Raw genomic sequence first — 26,531 nt, 5'->3', positions numbered from 1 at the left:
TCCATTGCCACTGGTTGCTTCTGAGAGGAAGACTGATTTTTCTCAACTTCCCACACAAGAGTCTTAGGAATCTTTCCTCTTACGAATAAGTCCTAGGAAGCAGCTATGGTGTTCCTGGCTCTGACACCTGCTTCTGCAAGGAATGATTTTTCTTTGAAAATACAGAATCACATGTATCCCTAGAATTCCACGACATGCTTTATCATTTACTAAGTTTCATCGGCACTTACAGAAATAGAAAACAATTCTATAGTATGAAAAACACACATGTTCGTATAACACGGATACAATTTAAAAGGAAGACAATGCATTTCTCAGCAGTTATGGGCGTGGGCGAACAGAACAGACCACCAGCACTAACAAAGCCCATATAAACACAAAACTGAACGGATCCGCGCTGCGCCACACCACCCCAAGTCCACCTTGCCCCCCAGCCTGGTCCACTATCCTCATCTCCATCCCACAAGCCGGCGTTGGCCCCGCCCCTTCCGAGCCCCGCCTTTAACTCGGTCCTGCCCTGCGCTTCCACCGGTGTTCTCAGCAGCCACGCCCCGGCAGAGCCCCGCCCTCGAGCTGCCCATCCCTGCACAACCACGCCCACTTAGACCACGCCCCCGGAGCTAGGCGGGGTCGGCTTCGCGCCCCGCCCTAGTGGTCCAGCAGTTGGGTGCCGTCGGCGGAGCGTGGGTGAGCGCCCACTGGAGCTGATCTCGCGCAGAGGTGCGGGAGTCTCGGCGAGGGAACATGGCGGCCCTGACGACCGTGGTGGTGGCGGCGGCGGCCACGGCAGTTGCCGGGGCGGTGGCGGGGGCAGGCACGGCTGCGGGGACCGGCGTGGGAGCGGCGCCGACGCCGCAACAGGTAACGGCGGAGGCTCGGGCCTTGCTTGCTCCCGGGCGAGCCTGGCGTTTGATGGCACTTAGAGCCAGGGCGGTGCATTGGGTACTGGGGTCGGGCCTCAGTGGACGCCCCGGCCGCCGCTTCCTCGCGCCGTGTGGTAGGGACTCCCTTTCTTCAAAAATGGGAGCTAGTGATGGGAGCTCTTCTGGATACTAAGTCGGCCGAGACCCAGGGCTCCCAGCTGGCTTGGAGAGTGTCTGAGCACCAAGAAATTGGATCTGTTGAGTGCATCGGTGCAAGAAGGGACTTGATAGGTGTTTACCAAGATGGGGGGTCTTAAGGACCCCATCTCTGCAGGGTGGCATGGGAATCTTTCGTTCGGATGACCAGACCTCTTTTTCTGCATGGGAGTCTTTCGTTCAGATGATCGGACTCCCTTTTCCGGTTCAGTTTTTCTCTATAGCACTTAGTACCACCGGCTATGTTCCATATTTTATTCCCGTTTTAACATTATCTTTATGCGTCCGTGAAAATGTGAGTACCAGGAGGGCAGACATTTTCGGAAGCTTTAGTGACTGTTGTATTAACTAGCTCCAAGGGCTGTGCCTATTGTGTGCCCGCGACGGTGCCTTCGCGATAGTAGGCACTTACTAAATATTTGTGGTTCAGCCAAGACCTGAAGGGAAGCTACTGTGAGCCGAGGACTGGCCCCATCTTCCATTTCTAAGGGAATACGGTGTTCTTTCTAATATGAAGTTAAGGAAATTCCATGTAGTGGAAGATTTTCAGACACATCCTTTGTTTTTCTCCTTATTCTCTCGATATAACCCCCGAAATAACATTTTAAAATGAAGTATAAAATAAAAATTTAAAATTGATTATGTAAAATGCTTTTAAGTATATATTTTAAAAACGCATGGCCATTTGATTGTGGTACATCCCTGTGATCCCAGCATTCAGAGGCAGGGGTGGGAATGTCAATAGTTAGAGGCAGTACGGGCTGCACAATGGGACTTTTCTAAAAAACAAATAAACAAAATACCAAAAATAAAAGATGGTCTGATACTAGTGGTTTAATCATGTTGAATGTCTTGTCCATGAAAACTTTCTGCCATATTGTAGTTCAACATGATTTCCCCACCTACATCTATATACCCTACCCATGTTATACATGCTGATGTACCTTTCTTACCAACTTCCTCATGCTCATATTGCTACACACTATTCATGATTCTGCTTTGGTGATTCCCAAATGTTGTATTTCCCTTTACAGGGGGTTGGATCAGAATGTCCTGTGGGTCTATTTCACTGTATGACATTTAGCAATTCCTGGAGACATTTTTGGTTGTCACACGGGCAGGATGTGCTACTAACTACTGACTACTATTACTACTAAAAGGTGCTACTAACACCTAGTAGAGATTGGAAGACAGTCCCCCACTGAAAAATTATCTGTGTGATAATGTCAATATATTGAGATTGAAAAACTCTAAAATATATACCTCATAGCTGAGATTCAGTGATGAAGCAGAATTTCTTGAGAATATTAAGGGTTTTGTTTTTGTTTTTTGGTTTGTTTTTCTTAGTTAAAATAGGAGCTTGGAAGATGGCTCCATTGGTGAAGTGCTTGCTGCGTAACTTTGAAGACCTGAGTGTGTGGCTGGGTGCTCAAGCATGCACCTGCAGTCCCAGTGCTGGAGAGTTGGAGGCTGCCCAGCCAGCCTCGCCAAATCAGTGAGCTCCATTCAGTGAGAGACTTACCTAAATAAGTAAATAAATAGATAAGCAAACAAATAAATAAAATAAGGTGGAGAGCAATTAAGGAAGACACCTGATGTCAACCACTGACCTCCTCATGTATGTGTGCCAACACATGCAGCACATACATGTGAAAGAGTTAGGATCATTGATGTCCTATGTTGTGATGTTTTGGACAAGTTTATGTGTTGTCTGTCCTTCATACTCCTCCTAATATCTCTGCCACCATGCATACACACTCACACATACTAAACTTGCACCCTAACACTGAACTGCAGTATTTGTCAGATGATTTATGAATATCTGTATTAACCCTCAAACCATGAATGTTTTCTGGAGAAGAGATAATTTTTATGATGATAGTCTTGATGATATTAGAAATCTCTACCAAAAGATCAAAAGTTCCTGTCTCTAGAGTCCCTTAACAAAATACCACAGATGGGGTGACTTAAACAACAGAAATTAATTTCCCCACTCCTCCAAAGGCTTGATGTCTAAAATCTAGGTGCTGTGAGATTAGTTTGCTGTGAGGTTTCTCTTCTTGTCTTCTTGCTGCGTCGTATGGTCTTTGCTCTGTGTTCATGCAGGGAGAGAGCTCTCTGGTGTCTCATAGAATACTTTATGCACAGCCCATAGGGTAAGAATGTTATATATTTCTCACCTAGTATGAAAAGTAAAACTATCTGTGCTTTTTAATATTTCTGTATTATATGTTCCTATTTTCTCAGAGCCTTTAGTTATATAGTAGTTTCTTCTAAAATAAAACACTCCCTCCTAGAGAGAAACTCATTAAATCCCAGATGTTCTAAAGGAAGGTAAAACATTGCATCCTGCATGGGAGATTTTTAAGATTTCAGATATGGGCTGGAAAGATGGCTCAAAGGTTAAGAGCACTTGTTCTTTAAGAGGAAGGCTGGGTTTGATTTCCAACATTTCCATATGCTGACTCAAAACCATCTGTAACTTCAGTTCTGGGAGATCCAAATCCTTCTGGCCTCTGCAGACACCAGTCATATACGTGGTACACAGACTTACATATAAAATAAAAGTAAATCTTAGTGAAAAAAAAAAGACTCCTCCAGATGTTCTAAAGAAAGGTTCCTTTAGAAGCAGGAAGTAGACAACTCAGAAGCTTCAAGAAGTTCCTGAAATTGATCAAATGCACTAGGTTCTTCCTTCCCAAATCTTATATAAGCAGGAAGGATTGCTGAGAAGCACTCTCAGACTAGCCCAGGTTCCTAGATGAGGTAGATAAGAGAAGTACCCTGAAAGAAGTAGAGACCAGCTGCACTGCCTGGAAAAGTCACTGTCCAGTTGAACTGCCGGCAGATTGTGCAGTAAGCATCAGGTTTCCACTTTCGTGAGCTGTCACCCGTGCTGGGGTGGGCTTTGGTGATGCAGCTGTCTTTGACTCATTTCTTCTGTAAGTCACCCCTCACCCTTACTCTTGTAAGTAACTCATTGGTTCACTTAGTTGATCTTTGGCAGTTGTCCTTACTTTGGTCTATTAGACTAAGCAGACCTTTGCTCACATCTCTTCAGAATAGTGTCACCAGCTCCTTTCAAGGCTGACTACTATTCCCAGATTTCCTATTTGTTCCTAGCAGCTGTTCTTTCAGCCATTTTAGTTATTGAATTATGACTTTAAAATATTGTAAAACTTTATTATTGTTATTATGAGAGAGAGTGAGAGAGAGTGAGTGAGTGAGTGAGTGTGTGTGTGTGTGTGTGTGTGTGTGTGTGTGTGTGTGTGTGTGTGGGGAGAGAGAGAGAGAGAGAGAGAGAGAGAGAATATTTGTGAGTACCACAAGGAGTGCATGTGGCGTAGCATGTACTTCACCTGCTGAACCACCTTGGCAGCCCCCATTTTTGAAGAATAACAATATCTCACTAGTGGTTTTGAACCAGGTGTTACAGCACATACAGGGCTCTATGTCCTTTGTTTTGGTTCTAGTGGACTTCTCTCTAATGACCTGAATGTTACGTCTCTTGGCTGACTGGAATAATCCCTCAATAATAACTACATTCCATGGGCCTAAGAGATGGCTCAGTGGTGCAGAGTTTTCTGGAGGCCCAGAGTTTGGTTGCTAGCACCTACATTGGTGGTGTACAACCACCTCTAACTCCAGCTCCAGGGGATCTGATGCCCTCTTCTGGCCTCTGAGGGCACCTGCATACAAATCTCTCACACATATGCACACACAATTTAAAAACGTTGAAAAGTTAAAAATAAAATGTGCCGGGCAGTGATGGCTCATGCCTTTAATCCCAGCACTCGGGAGGCAGAGCCAGGCAGATCTCTGTGATTTCGAGGCCAGCCTGGTCTACCAAGTGAGTTCCAGGAAAGGCGCAAAGCTACACAGAGAAACCCTGTCTCGAAAAACCAAAACACACACACACACACACACACACACACACACACACACACACATTCCAGATTTCTCTGATTTTTAAATGTCTTCAAAGTGAATTTCTTGTAAAAGTCATGTACGTGTATAGGGCTGTATATATATGTTCAGGTGTGCAAGGCTGAGTAATGATCTCCAAGGCTCTGCACATCCTAATTTCTAGTATCTGTGAGTATATAACTGTGTATCATAAAAGAGACTTGGCAGATGACACTGGATTATCTGAGTGGACCCAGTGTCACCCCAAGGTCCTTTTAAGGTAGGCAGGGAAACCAGAGTTAGTAGGAAGTACTATGACAGAGCAAGAGAGCAGTTGTGTGAGGAAAGGGTCCGAGCCAATGAATGAAGGCAACCTCTCAGAGCTGGAAAATGGAAATGGATTCTCCCTGGAAGACTCTAGAAGGAACAAAGCCCTGCAATACCTTAAGTTAATTAATAGTGTAGTGAACAAATTACATACTAATGTGCCTCAGTTGATAATTGTATATAGTATATAGCTATTAAATCAAGTTAATTAATGTATCCATTCCATCATTTTTTTTTTTTCTTTTTAGTCAGACATTTGGAAATTTATCTTTAGTTTGAGTCAGCTTACTGTACCAAACTCAAAACCTCCTCCATGGACTAGGTACCTCTCATTGCTGGGACAGAACACCTGAGGACAAGTTGAGGAGATGTTTATTTGGACTCATGGTTTGAGGGATACTATCTACTGAGGAGGGAACACATGCGGGTCGGGGTGCGAGGCAGCTGGTCACATTGTGTCCATGGCCAGGAAGCAGAGAAAGATGAATGCTGGACTGGGCTCCTTGTCTTTTTCTTCATTCCCAGATAGCAGCCCATAGAACGATGTTGCTACCCACAGCTGACCAGCACCTGGTATTCCCTCCCTCTCCTCCCTCTGGTCTCTGGTAACCACCGTTCTACCGTCTTTCTCTATGAAATCAGCTTTGTTAAAGACTCTCCCTATGATAAGATCATGTGGCATTTGTCCCTCTGTGTTTGGTGTGTTATACTTACTGTAGTGTTCTTTAGGTTCACACCGGGACTTAGACCTGATCTGCAGAACTCTCAGAGGTTAAGTTGGTTGTGACTCAGTCACTAGTGTGTGCAGTTTCTGGTTAGTTTGTTATAGTGGTAACAGGAAGCAGGAAGAAAGACCTGAGAAGGTCGTCTTCTTTGTCTGACTGGAGTGCCACGCTGGCAGAGGGAAAAGCTGAGATGGAGTGTAAGCCGCTGGCCTGAGTGTTGAATGTGTGCTGATACAGGGTGCTGATATCTTCCTGTCCCCAACAGGACAAAGGAGCTCATTGGCTCTAAGTAGCCAGGAGAGTCTCTGATCACATTAGCGGACAGCTAAGCTAGCCAAGCAGAGCTTAGAGTGCCACATGAGACAAAGTAAAGACTTCACAAAATAAATTGAATAAACATACAGCAATAAGACAAACTCCAGAAGCCTCACTTTCGGCTTTTGGCTTCGCCACAGTGTATTGTGTCCATTTCTTAACAGAAACAAATTATGAGATGTAAAGAAACAAAGTACAGTTCCCATCTAGGGAGGAATAAGGCAGTAGATGAAGACTAGATATTGGATGTGCTGGACAGGCTTTATATTCATTATGCTGGTTTTTTTGTTTGCTTGTTTGTGTACTTTGAGATGGATGCTTGCTGTGTTGCTCAAGCTGATTTAAAACTCATGAGTTCAAGTATCTTTCTGCGCTGGCCTCCAGAGCAGCTGGGACTGCAGATGCCCTGCCATGCACAGCCTTCATCATCTGTGTTCAGAGAACCAAAGGGAATCATACCTAACGAAGTAAAAAAAAAAAAAAAAACAAACCATGAGAATGCTATCTCACTAATTAGAGAACACACACACACACACACACACACACACACACACACACAAACACACACACACACAGAATCAAATTGAATTTGTTGAATTTGGGGGGTTAAAAAGTGCAAGAACTCACAACTTCACCCGAGAGACCGAGCCCACCCCAGGTTTAGCCGGAAGAAAAAAATCAGCAGACTTGAGCATAGGTCAGCACAGATTACACTGTCTGTAAAACAGATGATGATGATGACGACAGTACATACAACACTGTTGAGTGGCTCAGTTTGTGATGTGATGGGAACCATTCACACTGCAGAAGACCAAGAATCACTGTGTGAAGTAGCAGCTAGGGGCCAGGCTGTGATCTTCAGATACCTGCCCTGGTGACCCACTTCCACCAGTTAGGTCCCACCTCCTAAAGGCCCCGTAGCCTCCCAAAATAGCATCTCCAGCTAGTGAACAAGCATTCAAAGCATGAGCCTGTTGGAGCCATTTCAGATTCCAACTGTAACATTCCACTCCTGGCCCTCAAGATTCACATCCATCTCATAATGCAAAATGCATTTAGTTCAACTTCATGAGTTCCAATCCTGTCCAAAAGTTGAACTCCATAGTCTGTTGAGACTCAGGGCAATCTGTTAGCTGGGAGCTTAAGAAGTTAAAAAAAAATAAAGTTTCTTTTAACATACAGTGGCACAGAGTATTCCCATTCCAAAAGGGAATAATGGGTGGATGAACTGAGGAATAGGAGCAAAGCTAGACCGAAAGCCAGAGGGCCAAATGTTAAATATTTTGGCTCCATGGCCAGCATCTGGGGCATGGGGTACCGCGATTTGAGGTTCAGTGGGATTGGGTAGCACTACCTCGCCACCCTGGCCTCTTTCTTCGCTTCTAGCTTTCTCTGGTGGATATTCCACACTTCTGTTGTCTACAGCAGCCTTGTGTCTCTCTTATAGCTTAGGCTTCAATCTCAACACTTCATACATTTCTCTCCATGGACTCCTGGAAGGGAGTCCGACTCTGTTACACGCTGCCTGTCCTCCTAGGCTTTTCTCTGGAATCTTGTTGACCCTGTAACTCTTGCATCCCGTGGATGATGCCAAGTTCTGCCAGTAGTTCACACATTTGCCAGATCCCACTGGACTGTGACTGCAGTGGTGTCGTAACTTTTGTCAGCTTGACACAAACCTAGACATACACAGGAAGAGGGAAACTCAGTAGAAGAATTGCTTTCATCAGATTGGCCTATGGGCATGTCTCTGAAGGCATTTTCTTGATTGCTAATTGATGGAGAATCCAGACCACTGTGGGCAGTGACATCCCTAGGCAAACAGAAGAAAGGTAGCTGAACCTGAGTCTGGGGTAAGCTAGTAAGCAGCATTCCTTCATGGTCTCTGCTTGAGTTTCTAACTTGACTTTCCACCATGAATACTCCAGAACTCCTGAACACTGTTTCAAGCCTTTTGTTGTTGGTTGCTGTAACAAAACCCTTGAGGTTGAGGCTAAGAAGAGATGGCTGTACTTGCTCAACAGTTCATGAAGGCCCATGTGAAGAGCTTTATAACAACTTGATTGATAGTAGCATTGTGGGAGGAAGGGAGCATTCAGTCACATGGTGAATAAATATATAGTGATGAATGCTAAGTACAACAGCTATACTGGAAAAGCTCTACACAGGCTGGGGCGATGGTCAGTAGGTAAGAATTTTGCTGCACAAGCATGAGGATCTGAGTTCAAATCCCTCATATAAAAAGCTGCGTGTAGCTATATGTACTTACAACTCCAGCACTTTAGAGGGCAGAGACAGAATTGCTGGGGATTGCTAGCCACTAGCCTAGACCCACACTCAGTGAGAGATCCTCTCTCAAAGAAATAAGGTGGTGAATGATAGAGCAAGACATTTGATCTTCTCTGGCCTCTGTACACACAATGGGGCACACATCACACACACACACACACCCCACCAAACAAACACCAAACAAACAAATAAAACCAGTTAATTAAAAGTCAACAACATTGAAAATTCATGTGGAGAATGCAAGGGACCTAAAACAATTTTTTTTTTTTAAGGAATGCTATTGAATTGCTCATGATTGTTAATTTCAAATTGCTACAAAGCTACCGTAACTATAGCCATAACTAAAATGTACTGGCTTAAAGCTAGAGTTGTTTGTTTCAGCAAATGCACTGAAGACAATAAGAAAAGAGCTCTTTTAACAGTTGATACTGGACCAGTTGGATAATCATACACAGTTCAGTTTCTACCCATGCTGTGTGCATGAATTAACAAAGACAATATCAGAGACCTGTGTTAGAAGTTAGACTAGGCACAAGTCTTTATGGCGTTCAATTGGACGAATGTTTCTTCTGTGTGACACACAAAGCCTGAGCAACCAAAGCTCAAGGAAGATCAGGTAGACTCCGTCAGGGTTAGCTGTTATTCTTCAGTGGACATTGTCAGGAGTGAAGGGGCTGAGGGCTAACTCAGTGGTTTAGAATGTGCTTAGCATGTGTAAGGAAATGGCTTCAATCCCCAGCATCAGAAGTGTGTGTGTGTGTGAAAAGAATGACTAGTCAGAATGGGAGAAAAATATTGAAATTATGTATTGATCAAGAACAAAACTGCAACAACTTTAGCTTAGATGTTGAATTGGCTTTTTTTACAATTCATGAATTGGGGGCTGTATCCTATCCTATTAAGTAAAAATAGAACAACAGGAAAACACATTGTTTAACATCAGGTTATTTTTCTTGTATGACCTCTTAATAATACTGTTGTTTACAACTTAATTAGAAAACCATGCATTTTCTGCTGAAACTAAAACAAGAAGAATAGTAGTGACTAGACTGCCCTTAAAAGGTGATGAAAAGATGTCCAACATCATTGGCCATCACAGACTAATGAAAACCACTCTGAGAGGGACTGTGATGTGTAACTCTTGCTGTAGGATAGTGCCCTTGTACACTGGTTTAATAAAATGCTGATTGGCCAGTAGCCAGGCAGGAAGTATAGGCGGGGCCAGCAGAAGAGGAGAATGCTGGGAAGAGGAGAGCAGAATCAGGAGTCGCCAGCCAGACACTGAGTAAGCAAGATGACAAGGGCAGGACTGAGAAAAGGTACCAAGCCACGTGAAACATAGATAATAATTACAGGTTAATTTAAGTGTAAGGGCTAGTCAGTAATAAGCCAGAGCTAATGGCCAAGCAGTTTTAATTAATATAAGCCTCTGTGTGTTTACTTGGGTGTAAGCAGCTATGGAATAGGCAGGACCCAGGAAAACTTGTGACTACAAACTCCGATAGAGTGTTTGCTTCACACACCCAGTGCCCTGAGTTTGATCCCCAGGACCCAAATAAAAAACACTGTGAGGTTCCAGTTTATACCCATTATGATGGCTGTAATGAAAAGGACAAACACTAATAACTGTTGGTGAGGATACAGAGAAATTAGAACCAGCACCTATTAATAAAATAGTTTATTAATACTAGTTTATTAATGTTTTGAATCATTGGCACTATCAAGAAAGGGACTAGAGGACTCAGGGGGGACTGCCAGTCATATGTGATATAAAATAGGGGATTACATTCAGAATGCATAAAGAAGGATTCCAACTCTACAATAAAGAGGCTATTTAAGTTTGATAATAAGAGAGTAAAAAAATTACCCAATGGCCCCCAAATTCTATAGCTAAATGTGTAACAAAATTTAAAACAGTTTTATGTTAAAACTTGTATGAAATATTTATAGTAGTATTTTTCCTATTGGCCAAATATTAGTAATAACCCAGTTGTTCATCAGTTGATGAGTGATGAGTAGGCAAATGAAAGGTAAGTCCATATAATACAAAGTTAATTAAAGATATAAGGTGGGCTAGGAAGATGGCTCAGTGGGAAAGTACTTGTAACATAAGCATGAGAACCTTAATTTGGATTCTCCAGCACCCATGTGAAAGCCAGGCATAACAGTGGATGTCTAACTGTAGGGCTGGTAGGGCAAAGACAGGAGGATCCCAGGGGCCAGCCAGCCAGTGAGTGAGCTAAAGTCAATGAATGACCTTGACTCAGAACTTAAGGTGGAGACCAGTAAAAGACACTGACCTCTGGTCTGCACGAGTGTATGATTGCATTCAGACATGTGAACATGTATACACTGTGTGCATACCCACACAAAAGGAATGAGATACAGATCCATAGAATAATTTGAGGAAGTCTTAGAACGTGCTAACTGAAATAAGCCATTCAGGAAAGACTGTGTTGTATAAGCCCATTGATCCCAATAGTCAGATTCATAGTTAGAAAAGCAGGGGCTGAGAGAAGGCGTCTTGAGGGAGACTGCTAATGCTGTGAGTGTGTTCTGGTGTGCTGAAAATATTCTAGAGCATGACAGTGGTGACGTTGTATAACTTCATGAATATCTAGAAAATCACTGATGGCCAGCACTCTTAATAAGTAATCTTTTATGGTATATGAAGTCTCATTTTAAACCTCTGTTCTTGCTCCTAGAATTATAAAGCCTTGTTTGCTTGCCCCTCTTCTCCCACACCCCATTTCTCAGCAGCTCCTCCTGGTCATAACTACTTTTGAGATACACTTTGTTCCTTTTCTTATTCCTTTTCCTGTTTCCTCTTCCCGGCCCAGGTAGTGGTCACACTCTCACACCTGGCCTGCGCTACTCCCTTAGCTTCTTCCTGGCTCTCCCTGCTTCTTGTTGTGCTTTGCCCCAACACCGCACTTCCTACCAATTTATTACGTCCAAACAGCAGCCAGACACAGTCTCTTAAAGACTAACCGTGGCAGGACTCCCTAAGCACTTTCTCCTCATCAACCCCACTCCCTGAGAAGTTATTGCCAAGCTTTATTTTAAAGTGTGTGTATGTGGGGTGGGGTATGGGGACATGCACATGAGTGCAGGCGTCCACAGAGGCCAGAGGCCTAGGATCCCCTGGCTCTGGAGTTACAGATGGTGGGATGCCTCCCTTAGTGGGTGCTGGGAATTGAATTTAGGTCTTCTGCCTGAGCAGCATGCGTTCTCACCTGCCAAGTCATCTCTCTAGTCCCCTTGTGAGAATTTTATGTGACGTGGGGTGTGTAGGTATATAAAACAGGCCTCCAAAGCATTTACTGATAGTAAATCATAAAGACATTTATTTTACAACAGTTATTTGATATACACATAATTTTACCATTTATCAAATTTGCATACTAATAAGGCTGTAAAAAGCTGTATTTCTCCTTTGTTTTGGAGATGGGTTTGAACACCTCAGGAGGAGTTCTGGGAGACTGCTCTGAAGACTGTTCTCCCAAGAGGCGCCTCCCCCCTCCCCAGGCTTCTCAAGGTGTCCCTCTCTCATTCTCACTCACCCTCGAGACCCCATCGTGGTTAGTCTCCATTTGTGTGTCAGCTTCCTTTCCGGACTGACTGATGCCCTGCTGGTGCCATCCATCTCTCTTATATTGAACAACACAGATACACTCTTCAGTAAAATCCACTGTGACTTAAAACATCTGGCACATGCCTACCTATCTAATCTCTAACCACCTTTACTAATCTTTTGCCAAAACCGTCTTTTCTCTGCCAGCGAGTCTTTCTGGACTCAGAATTTGTATAGCTCGTCCCTTGACCCACACACATTCCCTTCCATCATACAGTGGTTGTCTCCCTTTCTCCTTTGATGTGAGTCTTTAGAGTAGACCCTTGGGGTGTTCTAACAGAAAACACAAGCGCTCCACCTCAGCCTCTATTTCCTTTCTATTTATCCCACTTTCTGGTGTTTTGCTTTGTTTTTGCCTGCTTTTTATTGTTCATTTTTTTTCTCTTTAAATCTGTTTTCCCTCAAGAGACTTGAAGACACTGGACCTTGCTGGTAGAGAATCATCCTTCCCTGCTGGCACCTGTCATATACAGTGCTTAGTTTATGATGATAAGTGACTTGTGAATAAATTACATCTTTTTTTGTAAATAATCCCTGGACACGTTTCACACTCAATATAGCATTTTTGGATAGACTGTTTTGTCTACAGAGTATTTTTTTTATCTGTATGAATATTTGCCTGCAAATGTGTGTGTGCATACCATGTGCATGTCTGGTCCCTGCAGGGACCAGAAGGTTGTATCAGAACTGGAGTTACAGACAGTTACAAGATGTTGTGTGGGCGCTAGGAACTGAACCCTGATCCTCTGTAAGAGCATTAAGTGCTCTTAACCACTAAGCCATCTCTAGCCCCCGAAGTATGGTTTCAAAAAAATCTAGATTGGCCACATGCTTATCCCCAGAAAACTGTTAATGCTTTATTACTCTAGACACCCCCTGCTACTTTTATCCCTGATGACACTTTTGTTTCTTATGCAGAATGATGGCGGCTTTACTACTTCAGGTGGAAGTCGTCAAAACTGGAAACAGAAAGTTAGTCGGATGAAGAAAGCAGAATTCATACGCACAGCAGAAAAATTAAAGAATCAGTGAGTATAAGAATCTTGTCTTTAATAATATCACTAGCTATTTTATAATGAACAATCTAAATTAATATAACTGCACCTTCCCCAGTCTCACATTGTTAGGAAACTTCTACTCAGCAGTCCGACAAACAACAAAAAGAGGGAGGGGGCTGTGGAATGCACAACTAGTCTATTTAATAGGAAGAATTTTAATATTTAATGTAAAAGAATTTCCACTGCTAATTAATTGTTTTATTTTTTACCATTTTATATTGGAGTATTTTAAGGAAAACAAAATAATAATGTCTGTATTTTATATACCAGTTAACAGAGTAAATACATTTTATTCTATAATTTAGGTAGGCACTTTAGGAATATTTCTGAGTGGGGATTATAGAGAATAAGCATCTAAGTATCTTTTCATAGCGTATGAAGTTGGAAAACGATTGCTGTAGGCCGGGCCCTTCCCTTTAACTTCTGCCTCCTCACCATCTTCCCTCCTTACAGCGTGTGATTCTCGCCCTCTTTTCAACATGCTGAGTTCATGTTGCACTGCCTCTATATGCATGGTACAGGATCATCTGCTGAAGCTTGGCTAACTTTTCAGGACCTTCATCCTGGGAGACAACGTCATCTCCCTCCTCCAGGAGCCATTAGTTGCCAATAGCTTTCCAGCCAGAGGTGGGACATCGTTCATGACAGGCTGGGATTTTGGCTGGCTTGGTCTTATACAAGTATTGTGTGAGCAGTCAGAGCTCCCGTGAGTTCATGATGCAATATCTGTGTCATGCCCAGCAAATAATGTTTCACTGAAGACATCTTCTACTTCTAGTGCTTATAATCCTTCCCTTACATCTTCCTCAGTGGTCCCCCAGCCTTGGGGACAAGGTTGTTAAATTCATGTCCCATTTACATCTGAGCATATGCAGTCTCTTAATCTCTGTGTGCTGATTACTTGTGGGTCTTTCTATCAATCTCTGCCTACTGCAAAGAAGAAAAAAAAAGGTTTCTCTGGTAAGGGTTGAACGATACACTGACCTATGAATGTGAAGATAAGAACTTGGCAGAGACAGTTTAATACTATGTCAATTTAGCAGAATTAAATTAGGTCTTCCTAGAGGGCCTATGATGTAGCTAGTCATGGGTTTTGACCTAGTTAAGAATACCACACATGAGTTCTGTCTTATATAGAGGACTTTAAATACAATCAGAAAGTAGTTGGTTACTACCATAAAATTGATCCCACTATTGTATCAGTGGTTATATCTTGCCAGGCCAATTCTTATTATAGATCACAAGATTCATTGAGTAATTGAGTAAGATTACTAAATACTTTTTTATCTCCCAGTAAGTCGCATGCTGTCTGTCCTAGTTAGGGTTACTATTGTGGTGATGAAACACCATGACCAAAAGTAACTTGAGGAGGAAAGGGTTTATTTAGCTTATATTTCCCTATCATTGTTCATCATTGAAGGAAGTCAGGAGAAGGAACTCAAGCAGGGCTAGAACTTGAAGGCAGGAGCTGATGCAGAGGCCATAGAGGAGTGCTGTTACTGGCTTGTCACCTCTGACTTGCTCAGCCTGCTTTCTTATAAAACCCAGGACCACCAGCTCAGGGGTGGCCCCGTCCACAATAGACTGGGCCCCCTCACATTAATCTCTTAAGAGATTAAGAATGTCCTATAGGCTTGCCTGCAGCACAGGCTTATGGAGGCATTTCCTCTATTGAGATTGCCTTCTCTCAGATGATTAACTTGTGTCAAGGTGACATAAAACTAGTCAGCATACCGTCTTAGTTGTTTTTTATTGCTTTGATAAGACACCATGACCAAAGCAACTTATGGTTTCAGAGGATTATAGTCTGATCATCATCTTGAGGAACATGGCAACAGGCAGGCAGGTGTGGCATTGGAACAGTAGCTGAGAACTCATATCTTGTAGGAAGCAGAGAGAGAGAGAGAGTACTCTTGGAATGGCATGAATGCTTTGAAACCTCAAAACCTGCCCCTAATGACACACCTCTTCCATTGAGGCCACACCTCCTAATCCTTCTCAAATAGTTCCACCAACTGAACCAAGTATTCAGATATATGAACTTGGGGTCCACTCTTATTCAGATCACTACCTTCTACTCCACGACCCCCATGGGCTTATGGTCATATCGTAATGCAAAATACATTTATTCTAATTTCAAAAGTCTCCATGGTCTTTCATAGTATCAACACTGTTTAAAAGTCCAAAGTCTCTTCTAAGACTCAAGACAATCTCTTAATTATAACACCCTGACTTTAAAGTTCCTGCTAAATAATTAGGTATTATTCTAATAGGTCTACCTTTGTAAGTGACTTGACCTTTCCCTGTTGAGCTTTTAATACCTTTTCATTGTTCTGTGGTTTTTGTTTTAATTATAATATGCACGAGGAGTTTCTTTTCTAGTCTTGTATGAGTTCTTTTGGTCTCTTGTATGTAGGTAGGCCTCTTTTTCTCCAGGTTTGGGAAATTTTCTCCTATGATTTTATTGGAAATGTTCTCTAGGCCTTCTCCTTTTCTATGCCCATAATACAAAGGTTAGGCCTTTTCATGGTGTCTTAGAGCTCTCCCTCCATTTTATTTATTTAAAAAAAATTGATCATTCACCTTTATTAAGTGATCCAATTATTGCATCTTGTCTTGTAGCCATGATTTTCTGTTTCCTACATGAGCCATTCTACTGGCTGGTCTTTCCACTGAAGTCGTTATTTGGTTATGAGCTTTTTATTTAAAGCATTTTTTCAGTTTGTGTTTTCTTTAGTAATTCTCTTTGTTGAATTACATTTTTGTGTCTTGGAATGATGTTCGGTTCTGTTTTTGCCCTCTTGGGCACAGTCATGTCTTCTCAGAGTTGTTGGAGCATACTCATTCTTCTGAATGCTTTGTCTGGAAGTTCTTCCCAGATGTTTGCAGTAGGTGCCATTATTGGGGGACTAGTGATTTGTGGAGGAGGTATGATGTCTTCAGTTTTCATGTTGTTTTTGTTTCTGTGCTGGGACATGTGCATTTGGCGTTAGTTTGTTGGTTGAGTCTTTCCTTTTGTCTGTCTCTATATCTTTCTCCCTTTCTTCCTTCTAGAATTTTTTGTTTTAAAATTCCAGTCCCCCTTTTTTTCTTTCCGTGGTGGCATTTGCAATGTTCAGTGGAGAGAAACTAAGTCATAGAAGGGTTGAGGTGCTGTTTCCCTCTGTGGGACTGGTATTAGGGGCTGGTGGCTCGATCTCAAGTCTTCTTCTGAGGGTCAGGTATTGTTCTGTGTCTGTGGGCCTCTTGTCTGGATCTTTTGCTGTGGGTTGTGGAACTCTCTGCATGCCTGTGGGCCTCACCCTGAGTCATGTCTGGTCCTGACCCTGGGTCCATAGCTTCTTCCAGGAGATGTGGAGCTTCTTGAGTGAGAGCCTATGGGTCTAACCTGGAGTCAGATCAGGTTCCCACACCAGATCCACAGCTTGCACTGAAGCTGCTGGGAAATAGGATGTAGGGCTCTTAGCTGCCATCCTCAGCTACTTGAAAGCTGTTGTTTCTGCTGAGCAGTGCTGCTCTGGAGTAAAAACACAGGATCCCACTGAAGAAGGCAGTGAGTGGTTTAGTGAGAATACTGTACCGTTGAGCTATTTCTTAACGATCTTTTAATTAATTATCCCCTGGTTTCTGTTCCTCTCAGATCTGTTCTGTACATTGTAAGATTTACTTACACTTATTTCAAATTGTTTATCATACAGTCCATGTCTTTTCCTTTAAACAGCGGTATTTACTGAATGTTCATTGTTGTCTGCAGCATCAAAATACTAATAGTACATTTTGAAAATCTTTCTGTAATGTTTCTAGTCCATGTATAGCAAAATGTAACTATCATGGCATATCCTGTATCCACAGCAGACATTTCTGTTTGGTTACAGTAGTGTCTCTGATGCCCAATCAGACCTCTCTAGGATTCCCATCCCTAACAGGGCTTTGGTAGCAATTCTCTGTCTGTTAGAGTTGCTATTTGGATGAAATCCTTTCAGCTTCTCTGTTACCTTACCGATTTCAGCTTCTCTGTTACCTTACCTCTTCTCACAAACAACAAAGGCCCCAGAACACATGCATAGAGACAGCCCCCAGACCACAGAGCCTGCCTCAATTTTATCCATTTCTCCCATTGTGGTTATCAATATAAACCTTTTCTCTGTGCTGCAAGATGGAAAACTGGGAAACTATGGAGAGCATGCCTCTCAGGTTGTGTGCAGTGATACCACTGGCTAGAGACATCCTGCTGCATATTAGAGTCAAGAGTAGAGGGTAAATATTCATATTTACCTTGTGGGAGAAGGAAAACAAACATTGAGAAAATTGATTTCTTTGCCAACTTAAAAAAAATAAAGCCTCCTCGATAGTATATTTTATTTTGTTTTGTTTTAATTGAAGGCAGTAACTCACAAGTAGAATCTCATAGCCAGAGGCTTCTGTATTTTCAAAGGAAATAGTAACAGTTCAAATTATAGTTGGTTAAAATTGAACTTAACTGGTGAGTCCAACTTTAGCTAATATTAGCTAATATTTTGACCCCTTAACCTTATTAGTCTAAGTAATAACACTCTTCTTTTTTAAATGAATTGAATGTAAGGTACTAATTGTTTTGAATGTCTTCATATATTAAACAACTAAAATATATTTAAATTGTATTTATACCATTTGTTTCTTTTCCTAAAGAGTTATTGTCATTGAAAAAGATAAACACAGCCATTTCTACAACCAGAGAGGCGACTTCAGAACTGAGCATAGCATGCTGGAAGAATTGGAAAATAAACTGATAAGCAGCAGGAAGACAGAAAGTAAGTTGGGTTCATGTTGAATTACAAACTGCTGAGTGATGTAGAGTATAGTGTTGTCCTGTGCTGTACTTGTGCATCGACTGTGTTGTGGTTCTGTGGAGATTCATGGCCCGTGACAAGTCTGTCTCTTAAGGACATGTATTTATTTTATTTCGACATTACTGTTCAGTCAATCTAACTGAATTGTTTTCTAAGTCTATTTCGTCCATATTAATAGGAAAGACTTGATTTTGAGTTGATAAGTCAGCAAATGCCATTGATATTTAAAAGAATAACAAAACTTTGTTTCCTGTGCTGTCTGGTCCTAGCTCATCACCCTGGCATTGTTGACTGAGCACTAGATCCAGTAAATGTCAGCAGGGTCACAGCCCACACCACTAGCCGTACAAAGTGCTAACACTGAGTCATGCCCAGGCCCGAGTTTCCACAGTTTCTACCTCAGGAGAACCGTGTCTGATACTAAGATGAAATACAGAAGAAGTGAATATGTTGTTGTTTGTCATGTAGATTAATCATTTTCGTAGCGTGGGAGAATACAGTTAGATTCTGCCTGTTGCAAAACTCCTTATAATACAAAAGCTACTTAGCATTGCTTACAGAAAAAAAGAGTAATGACCTTCACTAAGCTTTATAACATTGATTTTCTTGGTAGAGATTAAACTGCTCCTGATACTGTCTTATAACAGTTTAAAACATTTCTAGTGATTTTTCCCTTCTAAATATAAGGCCGTACCATTTTAAAAAGTCCTTTTCTGTCATGTAGTAGCAAGACTCACTCTCCCGCTTCTGTTGGAATGAGAATAGGAAGAGAATAGAAATGTCACCTATCAATTCTCCATTCTTGACTTCACAGAGATCTAGATGGTGATGTCTTAATTACTGCTGCTTTCCCTTTGTGGGCATGGGCAGGCTGACCTTTCATTTCTTGCCTATGTCCTCAAACAGGATCTAAAATTGTATATTTTTAGGGACTTGTTTTGGCCCTTTCTTTTGCTCCATTGAAATGAAGTACCATGGACCAGACTGACTTTGAGCTCCCTGTATTATCAGTGCTGACCTCAAACTCTTGAGCCTCCTGTGCCCTCCCAGATGCTGGCATTGTGAACACATGCCACCACGCCCAACTCATTTTTCTCCCTTTTCTTTTCTTTTCTTTTCTTTTCTTTTCTTTTCTTTTCTTTTCTTTTCTTTTCTTTTCTTTTCTTTTCTTTTCTTTCTTTTCTTCTTTTTCAGAGCTGAGGACTGAACCCAGGGCCTCTACCACTCAGCCAAATCTCCAACCCCCATTTTTCTCCCTTTTCAATGCAGCTTTCGTTTTCTTTACTGTTTTCTGTTCTTCAGTTTGCCATTCATTATTAATGCTGTGTACCTATCTAAGAAAGGAGGGAACACCTGGTCTCCACGCAAAGAGACACACTCTTCTTCATGGATCACAGCTCTGAAGAAGTAAACTATTCCTTACCTCAGGGATCATACCTGGGTTTTTGATAAATGCCTGCATTTTTATTGGCTGTGAATGGCTGTACAGTATTTCATTTCCAAATGACAATATAAGATTGCGTAAGGTAATTGTATAACTGATGAGCTGTGGCAAAAATAAGCCACTTGCTAATTATTTAACTTTGCTTATAAGTTCCTTCCACCCCTGTCCATCACCCACCCTGTCCATGTTGCCTCCTGAATGCTACAGTTTACCCGCCAGTACCACCACCTTCTGCCCCAGGAGACTTTCTTGACTTAAAATCCCAATAGAGGACCAAGCTTTTTTAATAAAGGGATGCTGTTTCTATGTCTTTTTGAACTCTGTAATTTCATAGAGTGGAACTTTAAAAGTGGAACTAAAGGGCTGGAGAGATGGTTGGGCACTCGCTGCTTTTGCAGAAGACCCATACTGGGAGGCTCCCAACCCCCTACCCCTGCAAGTCCAGCTCCAGGGGATTCAGTGTCCTTGTCTGGCCTCCACTGGGACCTACACACATGTGTGCGCGCACACACACAGATAGATACATAAAAATCAAGATAAACGGGGACTTACACACATGTGTAAGCGCACGCACACACACACACACACACACACACACACACACACACAGATAGATACATAAAAATCAAGATAAATGGGGACCTACACACATATGTGAGCACACACACAGAGATACATATAAATCAAGATAAAAGAGCTTTAAAATACAGAATTTGCTTTAAATTTTGTTTGTTTGTTTTAAAATGGAACCATACCAAAGTCAAATATTCATATTTGGAGGCTTAATCTGGATCTTGGCCCTGGCTCCAAACCTATTGATAAATAAAAAACAAAATCTGCTCCCTCCGTGATCTAGCACTTGTCAGCCCTGAAAAAAGTTGCCTTTAAGGGTTTTGTGATGAAGCCTTTGGTGTGTCACGATGTGACTAGTTGCAGAAACAAAACACAAGAGCAAAGGAAGCCGCACACACTACTAGATTATGACAGAATATATACAGTAAATATACATAGATATGAATGGGTGCGAGTGTTTCTACCATACGTCTGCTAATCTCAATAAACACACTAGCATGATTACTTCAGAAAATGAGGAAGGAGTGAGCAGCCTTTCTGGTGCTAACATCTGAACATGCCCCAGGTCATTATTTTGTTCTTAGACTTTTCATTATTCACCTACCATTTTACTTCTGGGTGGTTCTTTGGTTATTCTTGGCAACTTGTGGCATAGAAACAGGTAGGTACCATACATACCTTTTAATGTGTTTAGGTGAAATTAATACATAATGAGAATTTTGTCAGTCTCCATAGGATTAATACTAGTCATGGGTTGAAGAGAAAACTTGAGGAGTCAAGTTCAGCTCATTAATTGCCACATAAAAATCAGGTGTGAAGGTGTATCTCTGCAACTTCAGTGCTGTGGGAGTGCACACAGTGGATCCCCAGTGTCTCCTCAACTTCAGTGCTGTGGGAGTGCACACAGTGGATCCCCAGTGTCTCCTCAACTTCAGTGCTGTGGGAGTGCACACAGTGCATCCCCAGTGTGTCTCTGCAACTTGAGTGCTGTGGGAGTGCACACAGTGGATCCCCAGTGTGTCTGCAACTTGAGTGCTGTGGGAGTGCACACAGTGGATCCCCAGTGTCTCAACTTGAGTGCTGTGGGAGTGCACACAGTGGATCCCCAGTGTGTCTGCAACTTGAGTGCTGTGGGAGTGCACACAGTGGATCCCCAGTGTCTCCTCAAGTTCAGTGCTGTGGGAGTGCACACAGTGGATCCCCAGTGTGTCCTCAACTTGAGTGCTGTGGGAGTGCACACAGTGGATCCCCAGTGTGTCTGCAACTTGAGTGCTGTGGGAGTGCACACAAGTGGATCCCCAGTGTCTCCTCAAGTTCAGTGCTATGGGAGTGCACACAGTGGATCCCCAGTGTGTCCTCAAGTTCAGTGCTGTGGGAGTGCACACAGTGGATCCCCAGTGTGTCCTCAAGTTCAGTGCTGTGGGAGTGCACACAGTGGATCCCCAGTGTGTCTGCAACTTGAGTGCTGTGGGAGTGCACACAGTGGATCCCCAGTGTGTCCTCAACTTTAGTGCTGTGGGAGTGCACACAGTGGATCCCCAGAACTCACTGCTCAGCTGGGTTAGCTGGATTGATGAGCTCCAGGTTCAGTGAGAAACCTTGCCTCAAAAATTAACAGTGAAGGGCCTAGTAAGATGGCTTGGTAGATAGAGGTGCATGCCTTCTGACTGGAGTTTGCTATCTAGGACCCACATGGTAGAAGGAGAAAGCCAACTCCCAGAAGTTATCCTATGACCTCCACACATGCACTGTGATATGTGACACATATATAAATAAATGTAATACATTTTTCAAAGAGAAGATGTAGGTCTACTGTCTTACTAAAAAGTTAGTAAGTTAGAGAACAATAGAGTAAGACACCTGACATTAGCCCTTGGCCTCCACACACATGCCCACACATGTGTATGCACATGTGCACAGATAAGATTATGTACAACACACACACACACACACAAAGAATTAATGTTTGTTAGACAGTTTAATATTTCCAAAATAAAGTTAAAATCAATTTCTGTTTCTAGAAATTATAACAAGTTAAAAAGAAAGATGCATTTTAAAGAACAAAATGTGAGCCGAGTGGTAGTGGTACACGCCTCTAATCCCAGCACTCAGGAAGCAGAGGCAGGAGGATCTCTGTGAGTTCAAGCTCAGCCTTGTCTACAAAATGAGTTCCAGGACAGCCAGGGCTACACAGAGAAATCCTGTCATGAAAATCCAAAAAACAAACAAAAAAGAAAACAACAGCAAAAAAGATACAAAACATGTTAAGCTTAAGCTACTTGGCATGCTTTTAAAACAATAGTAAGTCTGTCTCCACAGAAGGAAAAAAGATACATCTTCACGTCATGTGTCCAGTAAATGGAACCAATGATCTTTTCAAATATTGGGGAAACTGAAATCCTTTATTTAGAGCCACAATACCTGATGTTTCAATGGTTCGGACATACATGGCTGCTGCTGAGTTGCTCCTGGCTGTCTTTCACTAAAGGACTGAATGGTGTTTATCTGCAGAGGCCTACTTGTAGCCACACTTGTCACAGAATTAAGTATGGACTTTTCCTTACAGGAGCAAAAATCCAGCAACAGTTGGCCAAAATACATAACAATGTGAAGAAACTTCAGCACCAGCTGAAAGATGTGAAGCCTACACCTGATTGTAAGAAGAATTCAGTATAAGATTCTCTTTTATATGTTGCTGTTTTCTGTTGGTGCATTAGAGAAATATATGCTTTTCTAGTGAATGTCTCTTCTTTCCATTTGGCATTAGTGGACCCAGCCCTGCTTCATTAGTTAGGCATAGAGGGGAGAAGTGTAGTATCAGAGCTTATATAGGATTTTCAGCCTTTGAACTGCAACTGAGTCCTTAACTTTGTCAGATAGGCAGGAGAGACACTGTAAGGTGGGAACACTGTGGCCCAGGAAGGTTCAAATTTAGCCAACCAAGTAGAAAAAGATTGGTTTCCCAAATCCTAGCCCTTACCCTGCATATCCTGTCATTGGCTTTTTTTTGGAGGGGGGAGACCTTTCAGAAGTATTTCAGATATGTAAGGGATGGTTTGACTCTACTGGGACAAATGTATTTTAGGGGAAGAAGAAAAAAAATTGCATTCCCACCTTCTGTTTCAAAATTCATTCCTGATTGGTGCTCAAGATGTGTGGACTCAGAATATACTGGATCAGAACCTTATTAGTTAGGGCACTTAGGCAAATTACTAGATCTCTCTGAGCTTTCATGTCTGAGGCTGTGCGCTGGAGAACATAGATCTCCTGGTAGGGTTTGGGGCAGGATGGGGTGGAACATGCTCTAGAGGGTAGGTGCAGTGCTTGGAGTGTGGCAAGCACTGAACTGGCAGATGGGAGAGAATGGATGGCATTCATCAAATGAAATGAGGCCGTAGTGTGCTAGAGGGAACATGCAACAGCTTTATGATAATATTCTGCTATATAAGAAAAGAATTTAAAAACACTTAAATCCATAAATATCGTTGAAAGACAGATTAGAAAAGTATATCTACATATGTAATTTAATAATTGAATATTCATAAGATATATAGAATGTCTAAAAACTAGGGCACCCAAGATAAACAGTGATAGGAAAATGGACAGAGATTATAAGGCACATAGTGTGTCAAAAGAAATACAAAACTCAGGTGAAACAAATGTCCATGCTTATTAATAATCACAAAAATGTCAGCTACATTGATGACAAGTCCTTACCTTCTTTTGGAAGTGATTTAAAATACATGGGGGAGGCAGTGAGAATGAATTGGTAGAGCCTAGCTTTTGCGTTACAGAGGGTAAGTCTAATGAACGTACTGTAGACAGACCTTCCTTATTCAGCTTTGCAGGTGTTACTAGTCACTTTTTAAAAAATGCTTACTTGGACATTCTTAAATGTGTGTGTGTGTGTGTGTGTGTGTGTGTGTGTATACACATACGTACATATATATGTGTGTGTGTGTGTGTGTGTGTGTGTGTGTGTGCAAGGATTTTTACTGTACTGTTGTGTGTATTTAAAGGTTCATCCACAGGAAAAATAAATGAATCACATAGTTTTTGATAATGAAATACCATGTGTAGCCATAGAAAAAGAGAGGCAGTAGTATCTATACTTATGTGCAAGGTTAAGCATAACTGGTTTTGTTTGTTTGTTTAGGTCTCAATATGTAGCTCTGGCTGCCCTCCAACTCACAGATTCACCTGCCTCCATGTCCCAAGTGCTAGGATTAAAGGTGTGCCTGGCTGTCCACATTTTTTTAATCAAAACATTTTCTTAAATAAAAATTTGTGAGTCAAACAATAGTATGTGTAGTATGAAATAACTTTTATAACAGTAATACTGATTATAGAATTTAATAGTATGGGCATGTAGGAAAATACCTTTAATAAGACATTGTAATAACAAAATAATTAATGGTTAGTGGCTTTCTTAATTTCTTGGACTAAGAAATGTTTTTAAATTAGGGACAGTTCATATTTTCTCCTAGCTATTAACTCAGCTATATTGAAATGTGACATGGTGGTTTTACTTTCTTACAGTTGTTGAAAAGCTCAGAGAAATGATGGAAGAAATTGAAAATGCAATCAATACTTTTAAAGAAGAACAGAGATTGATGTATGTTTTAAAACTCATTTAACATAAAGTTTGGGCCTTGATTTTCCAATATCTCACTTTTAGGTTGTCACCTGTGAATGTACTATAAGTTGTCATTTCTAGAATTTTGGAAGTTGCTTACAATGCACTTCATGTTTATTTAGGTAATATTATATCCTTTTGGGGTCTTTGATGGAGTTGAAGACTAGATGGTTATAATTATAGTTTTCTTTAGTTGTGATAAAAAGTAAATTAGATATAAAACTTTAGACTCACAAATATAGGACAAATGACAGAATATTTTCTTTAATTTTAATAGACTAGATACTGTAACGAATTCTACTGATAACTGTTTTATTATTTTTGATTAGACAGAAAAGGGGAAGTGCCGTGGGATGTCTTTCTGTATGCTGTGAATATGTGTTGCTCCCATTCATTGATAAATAAAGCTGTTTGGCTAATGGCGAAGCAGAATAGGTTCGGCAGTACATTCACACTGAAGAGAGAGGAAGAAGGGTGGAGTCAGAGGAGAGGCCAGCCTGCCACCCAAGGAGCAACAAGATGCCAGCAGACTGGTAACACCATGGCCATGTGGCAACATATGGATTAATAAAAATGGGTTAATTTAAGATGAAAGAGCTAGCTAGCAAGAAGCCTGAGCCATAGGCCATACAGTTTGTAATTAATATAAGCCTCTGGTGTGTTTAATTGGGACTAAGCAGCTGCGGGACCGGGCAGGACACAGGAAAACTCTGGCAACAATAAGTCTTGTAGTCTATCTTCTCTCCTAGAGTTTAGTCAGCCTTTCATACTTAAACTAAATTTTCATTTATCTTCGACACCAGAAGATCGCAAATGAAAGTTTGAAAGATTGTTTAAGTTTGAGAAAACAAACTTCTTCACGGATGATTAAACTTGCAGGAAAGTGAAGGGTTAATATGGATTCGTTGAATTCAAACTTCATTCTTCTTCATTTTAGATACGAAGAGCTTATTCAAGAAGAGAAAACAACTAATAATGAGTTGAGTGCCGTCTCTAGGAAAATTGACTCTTGGGCTTTGGGTAACTCAGAAACAGAGAAAGCTTTCCGAGCGATCTCAAGCAAAGTTCCCGTAGACCGAGTGACACTGAGTACTCTTCCAGAAGAAGTGGTCGAATTTGAAAAATTCCTTCAGCAAACAGGAGGGCGGCAGGGGGGCTGGGATGACTTTGATCACCAGAACTTCGTGAGAGTGAGAAGCAAGCATAAGGGGAAGCTGGCATTCATGAAGGAGGTTGTAGAGCACCTTCCAGGAAGAATACTGGATGAAGTTCAGCAACATGAGAAGTGGTATCAGAAGTTCCTGGCTCTAGAAGAAAGGAAAAAAGAGGTACTAGTAGTTCTAACAGCTGCTGTGCGTCGTGTGTGCCTGTGCCAGGCGCTGTACAAAACTCTTAACCGTCTCATTAACGTCTCAGACAGTGTAAAGCCAGCCCACGGTCTCTTAGAGCAGAAACCAAGACGTGGAATAGTTGGGGAATTTCTCAGGGTGCACTTTAGTCAAACTTCTGTCACGAGACATTACCCAGTGTACCACCCTCGTCTGTCTCTTCACTCCCAGGATGGGGTGATTCAGAGCCATGCAGACTGCAGGGAGAGGTCATCTTAGCAGAGGCTACAGTCGTTTCTGGGGAAACACTGTTTAAAGACTCAAGTTTCAGCTACCCTAAGAGGATTGTAGCAAATATACCAAAGGTTCGTTTTCAAATGAGTGTTAG

The 26,531-nt window shown here is 41.8% G+C and overlaps 1 protein-coding gene across 1 annotated transcript in view; it reads left to right on the top strand.

Annotated features, from left to right (window-relative positions):
- The first annotated feature begins 657 nt into the window (after nucleotides 1-657).
- The window catches only part of Ccdc112 (coiled-coil domain containing 112), a 32,951-nt gene continuing 7,077 nt past the window's right edge, over nucleotides 658-26,531 (top strand). Inside the window, exons 1-6 of the mRNA XM_036205297.1 lie at nucleotides 658-861; nucleotides 13,194-13,303; nucleotides 18,002-18,123; nucleotides 22,746-22,835; nucleotides 24,719-24,794; nucleotides 25,753-26,143. Coding sequence (XP_036061190.1) covers nucleotides 745-861; nucleotides 13,194-13,303; nucleotides 18,002-18,123; nucleotides 22,746-22,835; nucleotides 24,719-24,794; nucleotides 25,753-26,143 — 906 coding nt within the window. The 5' untranslated portion in view covers nucleotides 658-744. The remainder of the gene's footprint in view (nucleotides 862-13,193; nucleotides 13,304-18,001; nucleotides 18,124-22,745; nucleotides 22,836-24,718; nucleotides 24,795-25,752; nucleotides 26,144-26,531) is intronic.

The sequence above is a fragment of the Onychomys torridus genome, chromosome 13 (genome assembly GCF_903995425.1).
Source record: "Onychomys torridus chromosome 13, mOncTor1.1, whole genome shotgun sequence".
NCBI classification, from domain to species: domain Eukaryota; kingdom Metazoa; phylum Chordata; class Mammalia; order Rodentia; family Cricetidae; genus Onychomys; species Onychomys torridus.
Note: the sequence above shows the minus strand (reverse complement) of the source record. Positions and strands in the feature narration are given on the sequence as shown.